This window comes from Bacillus rossius, chromosome 1, assembly GCF_032445375.1.
Source record: "Bacillus rossius redtenbacheri isolate Brsri chromosome 1, Brsri_v3, whole genome shotgun sequence".
Lineage (NCBI taxonomy): Eukaryota > Metazoa > Arthropoda > Insecta > Phasmatodea > Bacillidae > Bacillus > Bacillus rossius.
The window spans coordinates 260,855,061-260,872,056 of record NC_086330.1 but is presented as its reverse complement, the minus strand read 5'-3'; the positions used below and the strand labels follow the sequence as shown (position 1 = coordinate 260,872,056).

Sequence of the window (16,996 nt, the reverse complement as noted above, 5' to 3'; positions counted from 1 at the left end):
GCCAAGAGTCGTAGAGATGAGGAGTGGGCCAAAGGCAAAAGTGGATTAAATGTACATGTATTCGAATATTAGCCTATCGCGAATTGAATAAGTGAATTTTTCCTGTCTCTACCCATCAACCACGTGCAAACTGTCAAGTACCTTGTTATCGAGCAATGAGCACTTGATTATATATAGGATTATATATAGAATGCTGAGTCAAGCCTGGAGTGACAGGAATCTATGATATAATCGTAGCATTATACTAATCACTAGGAACCGGAAGTATTCGCGGATTCATCTCTTGGTAGGCTAAAATACAGATTTTTTTTCTCTTGGAGCTATACCTGCTATTGGCTAACAACATACCAGGAGGACTTTCGGCCAATGAGAAACCCTTCAACAGAAGAAATATCAAATCAATAGACACCTGAAAAGATTCACGGATTCATTTCGCTAGAATACAAATATATTTGCCTTTTTGCTGCGTCAGTGATTGGGCCAAAGTTTATCTGAAGGGCTCTGGGCCAATGAAAGACAATCACAAAATAAAGTATCGAATCACGAGCATCCCAGTAAAGAGCTATTACGAGTCAGTAACAAATGAGCTGATGTAGTTTGCCCAAGTGTATGGAGGATCATGGTCATTGAAATCGCGAATTTTTCCGGTCTCTACAAATCACAGGTCACAAGTCAGCAACCAATCAGTAATGGAAATTTGCCCTAGTGTATTGAGATAGAGGTAATTGAATCCTCGAATTTTTCCGTTCTCTACGTAGGCATGCACATCCAGTGTAATTGCGATTGTCTGGCGGCGCTGCTGCCGGAGTGTGTGCGCGCGCCGAGCGGAGTGTGGCAACAGCTCGCGGTCACGCTCCGGCGCTCGCGGCTGCCTCTGGAGCGGCGTGTCGACACGGCGTGTCATTAGCGAGCCACGATCCCCGAGCAGCCGGGATGCGCCGGCCCGCAAATGCCGCGGGTTGCCGCAAGCTGACGAGGCCTGCCGGCGCAGACCGCCTTGCTCCCCCAGTGGCCTGGAGGGACCCCCAGGACGGACCCCGCGATCCTCTGCATGCTTGTGCACTGGCTGCTCACTTGTGATTCCATACTTCTTTGATTGAGGGTTGGCCAAGATTCATCTGGATTGATAAGTAGACCAATAGCAGAAGAACCACAACGGTATCGCGGAGAATTTTCCCGGTCTCTAAAGAAGTGTCTCGGAGAGGTAGAATTGACGAAAAAAATTGGCTGACTCTTCTATTGTTCCAAAATCCACGCGGAGACATCCGCACTGACAACAAACCTGCCGCGGAAGAAATCTCGAAACAACGAGCAGTGCACTGGAGACTCACAAGACCAGCAGCCAATGAACACTTGACTTCGGCCCAAACACACACAGTCCCTGAGAGTAGGGATTGGTAAATCGTCGTGTGTTCAATGGCCTCCAGGATGCTAACCGGGGAAAATGTCCTCGGTTAGTTTGGCTGAGTTGCCTGTGACTTGATGCTTCTTCGGGTGAAGGTTACCCATTAGTGGGGCCACGTACTTTTTCGTGAAAAGATTTCCAGACAAGCTGTGTATTAAACATGTATAGTATTGTGTGTGTTTCGTAGTTGGCTGAGTTTATTTCAGGTGCATGTCTACTGTCAGCACACCAATCACAGCCTTCCAATGTAGAGGCAAACACGTCCTGAATGGCCCAGCCATACAAGGCAATGGCTTCTCTTGCAGACGGCCGCCAATTACAAGGGAACATTCGCAATATCTTAGTGCAGTCTAATGAGCGATCAGATTACTTCTCGAAACGTGCATGTGCCTACCAATTGGCCCATATTCTTCCACATTAGCTATCAGGCAGTAACAGAAGCAGCATAAAGATGTACGTATTTGAATCCTAGAGTATCGCGAAAAGAATCCGCGAATGTTTCTTATCTCTACGTATGAGTAGAGACCGGTAAAATTCGCGGATTCATTTCTCAATAGGCTAAAATTCAAACAATTATTCCTTCGCTATTATTCTGCTACTGACTCGCTGATTATCTGGAGGACTCTGGGCCAATGGTAGACCCTCAGCCAAAGAATTATGTAATCACAGGCAACCCAACCTAGACAACTCTCGAGTCAGTAGTTAATGAGCAGGGGATATTTGCTCCAGTATGTAAAGGGCCATGTATTCCATCCTAGAGATCATTGAAACCACGAATTTTTCCGGTCCGTACCTATGAGCAAACCGAAGCTATTGTCGCCCGAAGTTCGAGTAAACGTATCGTGTCAAGAGATTTATCAGAACACTGCAGCTATGTGTTACTGTTTCAGTTGGTGGGATAGTGTTTATCATGTTGTTGCTGAGGTCAGGAGACACACATACTTTCAGAAATACAATGACCGCATTCTCTTTCACCCATTCTAGTGCATACCACAGTCAATAATAAAACAATCCGTGGGAAATGTGTTGAAGCCTAGCAAACTCTTAATATTTCTTTGATACCAGTTTCTCTAACTATAAATTTATATTTGACACCGGTGTGCTGCTGCAAACACATTGCAATAACATTAAGAGCTGTATTCTATCACTAAACGCCTTGTTTCATGTTCCTCGTACAAAAATTTCAATGTTTTTAATTTTATATTGTTTTAATTTTTATCAACTAAACTCTTATTTTACACTCAATTTTGGTATTTCTTTTTTCATAATATTACTTTCGTTTAAGGGGGATTGGGACTCTCCATCTTGCAATTTCCAATTTTTTGATACCGCTTCCGTGCTAAAAATCTTGAGTAGACACGGCATAGGACTTAGCTGTGACTACTTGTTGAAGTCAACACTCGTGAGCTGGTGTGACTATCATAATGGTTTTTGTCGCCCGCGTGAAATAATAAGTTTTTTTCCTCGCGGCGCTTACAGTCTAAATCATGTTGGTAAATATGTGGTTGCAACAAGGTATAAAGGTATGAAGGGTCTGCCGAAACATTCGTATTATAAGAATAACAAAAAGATGTAAAAATCCAAGATGGCAGGGCCTAATACCCTCTAAAGACTGTTCTTGTTAATTTGCTATTATGACTCTTCCGTTTGCTATTTGGTAATAATATTGTTACCAGTCACACAACTGATCATGATATTAACACATGGCATGATATTTTAACGTTAAAATTGGTATCTGGTATCAAACTTTGTGACGTAATGCCAAAAGCAAGAGAGGTAACATCATAAAATTCTAAAAAAATAAATAACCAATATTTGTGTGTAACCAAGTGTTAAGGTTAAAAATAATTGTATTCATTGTGCCGGGAATTCATTTTCAATGTCTATGAATAAATCTGTTTATGTAAAACTGAGTTTTGTTTTCTTAGATACATGCTGTACTTCAGACATGAGTAAATATCTGTTGCGAGTGCAGTTGGCAAATGTTTGTGTTTGCATGGGTATACAGCAGAGTAAAGGAAGGAGTGACGCGCTGTTGCAGATGGCGCCGTCGTGGCTGTGGCGCGCGAGTCTGCTGGTGCTGGTGGCGCTCCTGCTGGCAGACGCCGCCTCCGCCGCGCAGAGTGAGTGCAGCTCAGCACCCGTAGCCCTGCCGAGGACTCTGTGGAACACATCTCTTACGCAATGGCCAGAGTCAGCCGTCTTACACTTACTGGCATACTAGCAGGCTGTAAGGCGCATAAGGCGCCCGTTCAAAAATTATGAATATAGCAAACACACTAGTTTAATAACTAAGGTGTGTTTCACTTATGTAGCTCTATTTATATTGTTACGCTTTCATTTTCTACTTTATACACATCTCTATGCAGTAGGCTAATATTTATGTGCTACATGATACGCGTGTCTCCAAGGTATACATATATTTTTGGCGTTACAGAGTCAGTGAGTCAGTGATCAGCGTAACTATACATAGGATCATACTCTAGATTTCGTTCCTTTAAGAAATTTAGTTTTGATTTTGCAGAATTTCGAAGCAACGCCACAGGATCCATACTTAACTAAATTATCATAATTGGGTATCACTAGTTAATGCAACAAGTTTTTTTTTGGCAGATGTGCGTAAAAATTATTAACTAAAATAAAAAATTTAAAAATGGTCAAACTTGGTTGCACTTTTTATTCTTTTGTAAAGCATTAAAAATTGGACCTGTTTTAATGATTTATCGAAAATTATTTACTAGGCAGTCAGTTAGGAACATACACAGAATTTCCATTTCGGGTTGTTTGCTTTACCTGTTTGCTTTCAAAGTGATTTCATTTGTCGTAAATGATGGACTTTTCTTTTTAAGGATTTAGGGATTGCTGTCAGTTTTTTCTTACGAGTATTTATAGTCAAACATTTGACACGGCCCTTGCGGCAAAAAAGAATTCTATGTGACATTCCACGATTTATCCCAGTTGTCTTAAACTTTTTACCAGTGCTGTATTTCCTGAAATAATTTGTGCTTATGAGAGTACCTTTTCATCCTAATATTAAGGTTTGTCTGTGCGTTATACTGTCGGTAGTACGCTTATAAATTATTTTGCTTCTAATATTTCGTGTTTTTGAACCTTATTTTAAATAAATTTATGATATAATCATTTTTAATCGTCCATAAAAATTTATTCTACTAAATATTCCTTATTGAATAGTATTCATGAACTTAATAGAAAATTTTTGTCACTCCTTTAATGTACTGAGTATGAAACCATGTTGAATGCATGTAGTTTTTCATTAACCGTTCGTATGTATCTTTGGTTTAAAACAATATTTTGTGTATTAGTATTTAAATAAATATAACTTAGTTTACCATAATTTATAAAAAAACCTGAGTTATTCAGTTTTTTTCGGCAAGTAATATTATTATTGATTTAATGAATTACATAATAAAATACGAAATATTAACCCACAAATGTGCACCACATGATTTCATAAAAATTTGTCATCAAATTCGTAAAAAAAACATTTAAATAAGGATTTATTTAGCATAAAAAATCCTTTGTAAACAATTTAATACTGTTATTTTATGATTATTTTATATAATATGAAAACAAACAACGAAATAATAGAAGCACAAAAATGTAAGACAATACCCCTTTAAGTGAACATTTTTGGAAGCACAAGTGACAGTTCATTACAATTGGTTATAGTATGTACTTACAATGATGATTTTGGGGATTTTTATTCAAAAATCAGTTAAATTATTTTCAGAAATGTAAATGGTATTCCATGATATCCTCCTCTCCTATATATTATATAGGAGAGGAGGATATCATGGAATACCATTTACATTTCTGAAAATAATTTAACTGATTTTTGAATAAAAATCCCCAAAATCATCATTGTAAGTACATACTATAACCAATTGTAATGAACTGTCACTTGCAAAAAAATTTGTTGTAAAAAATATTTAAAAAGTTACAAATGGAGGTTAGTATGAAATAGTCGGGTAATATGGAATGGGTAAGATTATATGCAAGTTATTTCTGTTTCGAGTCTACTTAGAAAAGTCACAGATATAATCTTCTTTCTCTGGACCGCACAAGTCAAGGTGAGCACACAGAGAACAGCTGAAGTATTGAATACAAAATTCCCCTCGTTGATATTCGGAAAAATTTCCGTTACATAAGATACATTCCGCGTCTTTGTTTTCCGGTTCTTTAGTTGATGGCATGAATTCCATTAGTCATTACAGATTAGTCATTACATCAGAACGGACACTGGAGTCATCTCTAGTAGGTTTAGGTCGAGAAGGTCGGACTAAGCTTAATTTCTTAACATGGGGTTTTTCAATGTTCGGTTTCTTGTGTCGTTTTGAAGCTTCTGGTTCCTTATTTTTGTCCTTTTCTTTCAGTTCATCCTGTAACTCTTTTTTATATGGGGTGCAGGTTTTTATAGAAGAAGATCCAGCTTTTCTGCCTCCATTTGACTTTTTTTCTTTTTTTTTACAGATGGTGGTGATATCTCTATGGGTAGGACGAATTTTGTTGACTTAAACGTATCAAAGACCACAAATTCAGGTCTCTTAGAAGAACAGAGTTGAGGTGAATCAGAGCTTGTAGACGAACATGGAAGAGGGTCATTTGTTGGTCTCGTAGTCTGAGGCCAAGGCACAGCGAGAGTAGAAGCCAAACAATATTTACTGCCAAAAATATTTCTATTGACAGGATAAATACCAGTCACTTTGAAGCCGTTTACTGCCATGTCCCCACAAAACATTGTCAGTTATAAAACGTCCACAGTATAACCAACTACAATTATTTTAGTGTACATCAATTTTCAAGTCAGATGTGTACTAGTAGATTAAAATGTTTGAAAAATTACCTGCAAAAACTTTTGAAAATCACAAAACATACTTTGTTCTGTAGCGAGTGGTGCGACAACAACAAGTGGTCAACTCTCACTGCACTGCATCATGGGACTCTTTCTTGAGTAGTTCATTGTATTTCCACACGATAGCAGCAACAAACAAAGCCAAAAACTTGATGTAAGCTTTTGGACATACGCCATTGCTAAAGCACATGCATGTCTGTAGAAGAAAACTACAAAAAACACAAAAGACAAAAACACAAATTAAGCAAAAAATTGCTCTTGTCAACAGGATATAAACACCACATAATATTCCATAACAGGAATATGAACAAACAAAGAAAAGATAATTGGACTAACAGAACGAAAATATCCCCACAAATGATGATAGCACAAAAATATTGAACCCCCCCAAAAAATTCGGCACAACAGTTGAAACGAGAAAAAAACACAGCAAACACAATAGTGTCAAGTCATGCACTCCCATTGCACAAATCTTTCAAAGATAAGAGCCAAAAACCTCGCAATTCCATATTTCTGGACTATTCCATAATACCTTCCTCTTCGCTACTTTCAATATTCTTTTGCTAGAAGTCAAATGTAACATTGCAGTGGTAATGATTTGTGTTCGTGAGTCGATCATATGAAACTTTCAGATTGTCACAAACATAAATATGTGACCTTTAAAATTTATAGTGTAAATATATAAACAAAAATAAATAAACTTTGATGTAAAAGCCTTGAAATATATGCAGTTACAGACAGTGAGTTATTTTTTTAAAGTTGAATTTAATAGTGTTTACATAGGGTAAGGACGAGGCAAACGGACCAGTTGTAATTAGTTGTGGCAGCAATGATCTAGCCGTGCTGAAAGTACCGCGCGAGTGTGTATTCATCAAATATTTGCTCAAAATTCCCACTTTGGAAGTAAAATTTACAATACAGCTTCTGGCTTCAATGCAGGTAAGAAAATTGTTTATCAATGCTATCGCATAGAAACATTTTAAAGTTATGAGATAAGAATTTACTCGCGTAATACAAGTGTGAGAATTTTTGCCGCGGTTATGAGAGGTTGCTGGTTGTTTAGCGTCGCTCTTACGCACCAAAGTGATTGCTCTTGCTATCTGTTGGAATTTCGGAGAAATAAGTGTTGCGGGAAGTCTGTTGTGGACAAACGGACACATTGTTTGTGTTGGGTCAAATGAACATAGTTATTGTCTTCGTTTACGGAGCTGGAGGTTAATGCTATATTACTTGACGTAAAGTTCTAATCCGCTCACTCTATAAAACCAAACAATAATATTGAGTATTCAGTTTAGTTGTTCGGACACAACTTAAGTAAATTATATATATAGTTACTGCTTAGCTAGCTCATACCGAGCATGTATGCTCCCACAAAATGTATGAGCATGTAGTAACTATATACTTGTTTTTATAGATAAAGCCTATTATTATCGTACGCATCGAAGAACAGACAGATGTGGTTTGACAGAAGAAAATGTGGAGAGTGCTGTGAAAGCATTTAAAGATGCTAAAGTTCCCCTCGCTACAGCTGCAAAAACTTTTAATGTGCCAAGAAATTCATTACGACGACGTGTATTGTCAGCTTTGCCGATGCCTGAATTTGGACAGCACACAAAGTTTAGCAAAGCAGTGGAGGAAGAACTATTAGCTCACTTACCAAACTTGACAGTTTAGGTTATGGACTGACATTCAAAGAACTGAGAAATCTAGTGTATCGATTTGATTTTTCTAATGGATTGAAGCGTCCTTTCAACAATGAATCACAGATGGCAGGAAAAGAATGGTTCAGGGTGTTCTAAGTCGTAACAAAGCACTCAGTGTTCGTATAGCTGAAGCATTGTCATTTGCTAGAGATAGAGGACTGTCAAAAGAGAAGACAGCTAATTGTTATGCCAATTTGTCAAATTTATTGAACAACCTCGGTTTGTGGGAAAAGCCATCTCACATTTTCAACTGTGACGAGAGGGGCTTTCAGCCTATTTACAAGCCAAAAAAAAAAAGTTATTTCACAGCGTGGAAAAAGGTACGTTGTTAGTCAAACACAGTAGTATACGAATGTATGTTCTGGCACTGGCTTCTGGCTGTGGATGGTGCGGATTGTGATTGTCGGTCCGCCATCTTGGATTGTGATGTCACGGCGGCCATCTTGGATGAGCGTAACGGGACACAGCGTAACGTGACACTTTTTCGTGCGTGCAGCCGACGTAACGGGACAGCGTAACGGGACAAGTAGATCACGGCGGCCATCTTGGATCCGCCATCTTGGATCCGTCATTTTGGATGACGTCATTTTGTTTTCTAGAAAATTCCGGCATTGTGTTGTCCGCCATATTGGATGATGACGTCACCGTTGCAATTTCCGTTACGGCCGCCATCTTTAACTTTTTTATTTATTATCCGATTTTAATGAAATTTTTTTTAAAAATTATAAAAAAATTTAAATAATATAAATTTAATAAAATATTTATAAAAAACAAACATTATCGATACGGAGCTCGGAGTCCTCGGTTCGAACTCGATGAGTTCAAAAAATTAAAAATGGCGACCGATCCTTCCCCCTGTGGTGGCTGCTGACAGACTGCCCCCCACCACTTTTTTCAAAGCATATATATCGACAGTGAGCATGACGTCATGTCCGCCATCTTGTCTTCGATGTTGGAAACCATCATCATTGTATCGGCGGCGAGAGTGCGCTGACGCCTAGTTAGTTTGATTCTTACCCGCTAGAGTGCAGTAATCATTTATTACTGTGACACCCGCCATCTTGAAATTTGGCCGCCATCTTGAAAATCCGTAATTTTAATGCTAGAGATTCGGGGAAAAGTTCAAAATCCATTAAATAAATTTGTAATCTATATACTGATTGATTAGATCGACTAAGGTCCTTGGTTTGATCCCTGGCCGATACAAAACAACTTTAATTAAAAAAATACCACAAAAGTGACAGGATTGAGAAAATAAAAAACACCGCAAGTACTTTTAAAAAAATTTTATTACATAAATTCAATACACTACTACAAGTACAAAAAATAATACACAGACATAGAACTAAAGTCTTGTGGATTTCTCGATGTCTGCATCTGCCACCCACGAATTAAAGCGAGGTGGAAAGCCCCACCACTTGACGTAGGACAGTCCGTTTCTTCGTTTTATAATCTTCTCCACCAAGTACATATCAGGATACATCGTAGGCTGAATCTCTTCGGCATAGAAGCCGCCACGGATAGGTTTGTGGTCCAAATCTTCGAGGTAGTAGGTCCTAGGCTCTGATTCACGAACATGTGTCACACGGAAAAGTTCGGGACTCCAGTTCGCAGTGAAACCTTTCTCGAAGATACCTTTCTGCTTGGAGATTCGCACAATGTCACCGACGTTAGCTTTACGCTTTCGTGGATCTTTCTTCTTCATGTTGGAAAACACTGTTCGAAGCAGCCGATTGTCCCTTACGTCCTTTGGCTTCATTTTCGTGGTAGAATGCACCGCGGAATTATACTCGTTTATTAGTTTCGGCAAGATGTCAAGCCACTTGTAATTTCCGTTAGCCGTGAACTGCCGCCACATCTTGGAACGCAAAGTTCTGTTAAACCTTTCGACAACGGAGGCTTTGACGTTACTAAATGTAGAGTAGTGTTTGATGCCATACTTCTTCATCAAAGCCTTGAAGGTTGCATTGTAGAATTCTTTCCCGAGGTCCGTTTGCAGGTGCGACGGTACACGCCCATCACGCAAAATATTGTTCATGGCCTTGGCTACTTCAGTTGCAGTCTTTGATTTGACAGGTCTAGCCCAAGCGAACTTGCTATAAACATCGATGACTGTCAACATGTACTTGAAACCTTTATTCAATCGGGAATACGGTATCATCTCAACAAGGTCCGCCTGGAATAAATCATCAATTCCACGAACTATGACTTTGCGACGAAGGTATTTTCGTCTAGCAGGAGCATGAAGTTCGTGAGCGATTCCGGTTCGACTCATTGTATGTAGCCGGCTTCCCTCAGTTCTTCAAGTATGGAGACTATTTCGTTGATGTGCGAATAGTTTCCTACGCTAAGCGAAGCATGTAGAATTCTAAGGCGATCAACTAATTCATTAGGATCGTCCCAATATACATAGTCAAATATCTGACCACTTTCTAGCTTTTTTAAACCTTCGCCATGTATTGTTAGTTCACTGAAGAGATTAGCGAGAATGTCGATTTTTTCATGATCTACGTCTTTATATACTCCACTATTTGGATCGTTATCGCGAAAATGTGCATTGGTTAGCTCTAGCAGTTTTTTGTACTCTTGTAAGTCTTTGTGAGAATATCCTTTAGGCTCCCTGCGAAACAGCAATTCGTACAGACCAGGAGTCCCGCGCGTTTTGAACTCTTCTACGCGAACGATATTTCCCGGTAGAAAGTCTATTTCTTTAGCACCGAGGAACCACTTGTTATGTTTTCTGTACACTCCGTAGGTCGTGTCATTATTCCGACTCGTAAACGATATCAGGTATGGTCGGACCATTGCATTCACTTGATGTCCCTTTTTCGGTATTTTTTTCTTGTGCATGGTCTCTGTACTTGTTAAGTCTTCTTCTTCTCGATCTGGTTCATACTTTCTCTTCTTTACAGTTGGCATTTCATCTTCAACTTCTGTCTTTACAATGATAGCTGGTTCTTCCATGTTTTTAAGTTCGTCGAGACGACTAGTGATTGGTTTAAATATCTCCTCATTTTCCATCTCACGTGCAAGTCTGGTTCGTCTAGCAAGTAAATATTTTTCACGAACAGACTGTATAGCTCGATGAAGGTCACTGGCCAGGTCTGACATTGTACTGGCTGAAAACTTATTGCAAGTCCTCTTTATATACTTTTTTATTCATTCGCAGAAACTTCTTTCTTGTGTGTGGCAAAATCTTAATTAGTTGTCAAGTGAGATAGTGATGCTTTCAGACTACTTTGAAAAGTCCTCAAATCGTCACGTCTTTGTGCATTCGATACTTCGATCATGTCGCGAATGCGAGAATCCGAGGCTTCCACACGCAGGTCGATGGCAACGAGATACTCTATTATTTCGTTTTTCACACTTTCTACTTTTTGAGACAGTAGTATAATGTATTTGCGGATATCAGAGTCGGGGCATACAGTATGTCTGCTGCTACGACCGAATTTCGAAATGCTATGACTCATGTTTGACGATAAACTGATCGAAACCTCGTCTGTACCTGCCCTTATATAGAGGCCAGTCCTTTACGATGACTATGAATCCGTGCTCGTCTTTCCAACACAAGGAACACATGTCTTTAAATTCCTGAAACGACATGTCGGTGTTTACGTGGTCGTCGTAGGCGTGACGTAAATTAAGTTCGTCCATGCGAAAAAGCACTATAACATTCGCATTATCTCGTAGGAGATGTTTGGGTATTCTACTGTACGTCTGACACAGGTATACGCAGTCTACCTTGACGTGCCTGCCCATGGAAAAGTACTCTTGTATAATACCCTGCTTCTCGCACATTACATCGTCGAACACAAACACGGAATTAGGCTTTGCTTCGTCGGTAGACACCACATCGGTATTATCGCTAAACGGAAAATACTCCAGTCCTTCCACCGAGCGTAGAACAGTTGCTAGGCGCTGGTACTTTGGCTGTTGCAACGACTTGGAATACAAGTAAACGTTCTCGAACCGAAGACCGTTTGGCTCCTCCAGTAAACTCAGTAGAACGCACGTCTTGCCACAGTTTGACGGTCCCGCCATTATGCATCGTACAGCAGAAGGCAACAGTAAGCCATGTCGCGATTCGCGACCGCTAGTTTCATCGTTTTGCGTAATGCGCACGGGCAAACAAACATCTTGCTTGACGACCTGCATTGTACTAAATAAATTGTATAAAATCAAACACATTTATACTTTCTGGTCAGTTGCGCGTAATGACTCGAAGAGGTAAGAACAAAAAACACAGTGGTGCAGGACTCGTGAACTCGCTGATAAACAATCTGCCATTCGAGCTACACATTCCCGGATACAGATTTTGCGGCCCCGGCACTAAACTAGCGAAAAGGTTAGCTCGCGGTGACGTGGGCATTAATTCTCTCGACGATCAGTGCAAGCAGCACGATATCGCATATTCATTAAGCAAGGATCTGGAATCCAGGCACCGGGCCGACGAGATATTGGCACAGGAAGCTGAAGAAATAAGTAAATCGACGCACGCGGGTCTAGGAGAAAAAATCGCGGCCTGGGGCGTATCTAAAATCATGAAGGCAAAGACGAAATTTGGACTGGGTGCTCGTCAAGCCAGCTCTATCAAGTCAAAGACTAACTCACGCAAGACCAAACGCAAGACTGGAGCAGGCATACAAAAAGCCAAGCAAAAATTACAGACTCTCGACAAGAAGATTATAGGAGGATTTCTTCCTTTGCTTTTGCCTGCATTGGGTGCTCTCGGCGGCCTCATCGGTGCAACGAGCGGTATAGTGCGGGCAGTCAACACTTCGAAGAATGAGCGAAAGCAGTTAAAAGAAGCACAGCGACATAATGCAAGCATGGAAGCCATTGCCATGGGTAAAAAAAACGGCGCAGGACTGTACTTACGTCCTCACAAATCAGGTCGAGGCATGAAAAAGAAACGAAAATCCTAAGTTCTCTGCCGAAACGACCGCTCACCAACGTAGATTTAATAAAGTACGCACGCAAATTGAAAATACCAAATTTCTGCGGCGTGTTTATGCGAGACACTTTACCCAGCAAACCAAAAACCAACGAACGCGCCATAATTAATTTAGACACGACTGCAGGTCGCGGCACGCACTGGGTAGCGTATATAAAGTCTGGAAAAAAAGCTACTTACTACGACAGTTTCGGTAATTTGAGACCTCCGCCTGAACTTAGGCGGTACCTGGGCCGGACCACTACACTGTTCTACAATTACGAAACGGAACAGAGGCCTAATCAAACAAACTGCGGACACTTGTGTCTTCGCTTTTTAACTAAAAAAATAATTTAGCTGTCAAATAAAAATTGCTACTTAAAGGTTGTGCAGTGATGATAATTTATTAGTCATGTCGATAACACTTACCTTGACAGGTCACGCATCTGAGCTGCGGGCGGTTCATTTCCCGCCTCTGGATTTAGACGGAGAATGGTGTATCGGACTCGTAGATTTTCAAACGTATAATGCCATACCGAATATCGACGAAGAAAACTGCAAGATCTGCTTCCTGAAAAGCGATGGGACCGCTCATGAAATACAGTTACCTGTTGGATCTTACGAAATTGACGACATTGCAAATTACATCAGGGATATGTTACCACAGGATGTAGACTTTCAACTGCGTGGAAATCCAAACACTCAAAAAAGCATTCTAACATGCAGTGAAATTGTCGACTTTACGAAACCTGAGACCATAGGTTCGATGTTAGGATTCGAATCAAAGGTGTATGATGCAGGAAGAACGTACGAATCTACGCGTTCAGTAAACATTTTGCCTGTGAATGTCATAAGAATAAACTGTAATTTGGCAAGTGGAACGTATCTCAACGGAAGACTAAGCAACATGCTGCACGAATTTTCGCCGATGGTCCCGCCAGGATATAAACTGGTCGAAGTACCGCAAAGTATCATTTACGTTCCAGTCGTCGTGAAGTGCGCACACGAAGTCGTCGTCAGAATCGTTGACCAGCGAGGACGATTGGTGAATTTTCAAGACGAAGAAATTACATTACGGCTGCACTTGAAGCGATGGGCATAAAGTTCGTAACACCGAACAGTTATAAAAGAAGTCGTATTGACGTGAATAAGAACAGTTCTCTACCAGACATCGGTGCATTAACACCTGACAACATAAAGTATCTTCTTAGTATTGGACAAGTGCCGAATAAATATGGAAGACGAAATCCTCAACGTGGAAGATCCGGTCATTTTTGATGACAGCATTACGAAAATGGAATTGCACGAGTACCAGCCTTTCCTGCTCGGACCGTACGCACTTACATCGGAAGTACGCATTGCTGTACAGCACCAAGATATTTGTACTTTACCTTCACAGTCATTTCTACGCATAAGAGGCATGCTTACAAAAGCGGATGGTACGCATCCGACAACGACGACAATATCCTGCAATGGTATTCTTCACCTCATCGAGCGCATTACTTATGTACTCAATGGCGTCGAGGTAGACCAGACAAGAGATGTAGGCATAACATCTTCTATGAAAAATTACCTTTCACTCACGCCAAATGAACTGACTGCTGCAAAGATGGCCGGTTGGGCTCTCGAGGATGAATATAAGCTTCCGGTTTATGCCGAAGGAAAGTTCGAAGTTTGTGTTCCTCTGTCCATGCTTCTTGGATTCGCTGAGGACTACAGACATATAATCATTAATTCGAAACAAGAGCTCGTACTGCTTCTAGCCAACACGCACATTAATGCAATTGTCGTCGCTGCAGAAAACCCTCAAGATGTTTTGCTAACACTACAGTCTATCGAGTGGATGCTGCCCCACATCCAAGTGAGCACCGTTGAACGAGTCAAGATGTTGAAGAACATAGAAAATGGCAAGAACTTCGATGTGCCATTCCGATCCTGGAGCCTGGAAACTTATCCTGGCTTGCCTCATAGTCAGCGTATCAATTGGATAGTAAAGTCCAGCTTCGCTACGGAAAAACCAAGATACATCATCGTCGGGCTTCAGACCGGAAGACAGCTCAATGCAGGAGTAAGTCGTTCCTTATTCGATAACTGTCAATTACGTAATGTAAAAATATTTTTAAACAGCGAAAGTTATCCGTACGTTGATATGAACATGGACTTTGAAAGTGGAAGATTTCTTCTCGCATATCAAATGTATGCCAAGTTTCAGCAAGCTTACTATGGGCGGAGACAGTCACCGATACTGAGTCGCGACAGTTTCAAGAACAAGGCACCGTTAATGGTGTTTGACGTTTCCAAACAGGATGATCGATTAAATTCAAACATCATCGACTGTAGGATCGAGATATCGACTAGCGGAAATATTCCACCAAACACCTATGCTTTTTGTCTGATACTTCACGATCGGCTTGCATCATACAATTGTCGAGACAAACTTGTGAAAATTCTGACTTAAATACTGTTTCGTTTGCGATAATAATTCAGTTACGATCGAGCATTGCTAGCGACAAGATGTACTGCAACCTGCAAGGTTTCCGGAGTCAAAACGGCTTTGTTCTCAAAGAAATTGCCGTCACCTCCGGAGACAAGACTCGAACCCGCAGCTTCCGACCTCCGTATCCTTGGAAACTACTAGACGAAAAAAGTAAACGTTCGAACGAATGGCTATGCAAATATTATCACGGACTAGAGTGGGACGAAGGAAAAATCCCATACCACCAAGTGAAAAACACACTTCAAGATTTACTAGTTCAAAACGAAACAATATACGTTGCCGGACCTGAACAGAAAAAATGGCTGAGCATGTTGTGTGACGACGGAGCAGTTGAAATTGTAGACTTACAGACCGACTACGGCTGTCCTTCCCTGCGCAAGCTTAGTGCAATATACGACGTGCAGCCACGTGACAAGTTTGAACGTGTCTGTGCCTGTACAAACTCACAGTTAATGCAGAAATGGCACACACAGTGTTAGTAGGAGCCTGCATATATAAATGTCGTACCTACGTACGTGTCTTCAGTTGACGTTCGACCTGCAAGAAGATGTTTACGTTTCATCCTGCTAACGTGTACGTGAGCGCAAGACCTAGCTTCAGCAGTGTCGAGTACAGCTACTGGGATTCCGGGTATCTACGTACATATACAGAAACCTGTGATGGAGGTGCTCAGCATTGGCGGTTTGCTCACTTTCCTGTGTCCTACGAACCAACCCAGCAGCTATTAGACTGTTTCGAACCTGGAAACTGTGCCGTCTATCACATGAGACCGCACACAATCCTTCCTGCTAGCATCGATGAGGTAGTCGCCTCGTCTGCACGTGCAACACCAAACATGAGCGTGTTGCAACCTGTTGCTACCTGTGATGCTTCTACGCAGACGTCCAAACGACGTTCGTCTCGTCGTCGAAGTTCAGGCAGTGAATCTGTCCCAACTAGCACTGCAGTAGAGCCAAGGCGCAGACGTGGTCACAGACGCCATAGACCATGTCTTGCTCGAGATGACGACATCGCAGAAGATGACCGGCTGGAAACCTGTGTTCCTGATCCCGTGACCTGCGAACCAGTTGGATCCGTGGAAACCTGTGTTCCTGATCCCGTGACCTGCGAACCAGTTGGATCCGGAGTCGAAGAGGCAGTTCGTGCAGCATTAAAGACTTTGCTTGCGAAAATGCTTGATTCCTTAACCTAACATGCATTTGTGTAATTTTTATAAATAAATGTGTACAACCTGAACTTGAGTTTGTTTTTTATTTCTACAATTTTTAGGTACCCAATAAAAATTAATTTTAAATACAGACAATATTTTGACTAATGTAGTATTCCAGTAGACCGCGGGTATATAAGCGAGGTTCAGACGAGTGGACCCTCAGTATACCTCTGGACGCGGTGCAGTACGGACTTGCTCTCTTCAGTAAATTACGTGAGGTTTAGTTATGTCGACCGGAATAGACTGTTTACCGTCAGCAGCGGGGACCTCGATGACAGCAATGATGATGGAGTCGGAGATTCCGATACCAGATGCAGAGGAGACCACGGCAGCGGAGAACTCAATGACTGCGTTGTCGACAGCTGCGGAGATCTC

The 16,996-nt window shown here is 41.0% G+C and overlaps 1 protein-coding gene across 1 annotated transcript in view; it reads left to right on the top strand.

The window, feature by feature from the left end:
• The window catches only part of LOC134527520 (probable chitinase 10), a 186,454-nt gene that overhangs the window by 98,108 nt on the left and 71,350 nt on the right, over positions 1-16,996 (top strand). The window contains exon 2 of the mRNA XM_063360255.1: positions 3,447-3,528. Coding sequence (XP_063216325.1) covers positions 3,447-3,528 — 82 coding nt within the window. The remainder of the gene's footprint in view (positions 1-3,446; positions 3,529-16,996) is intronic.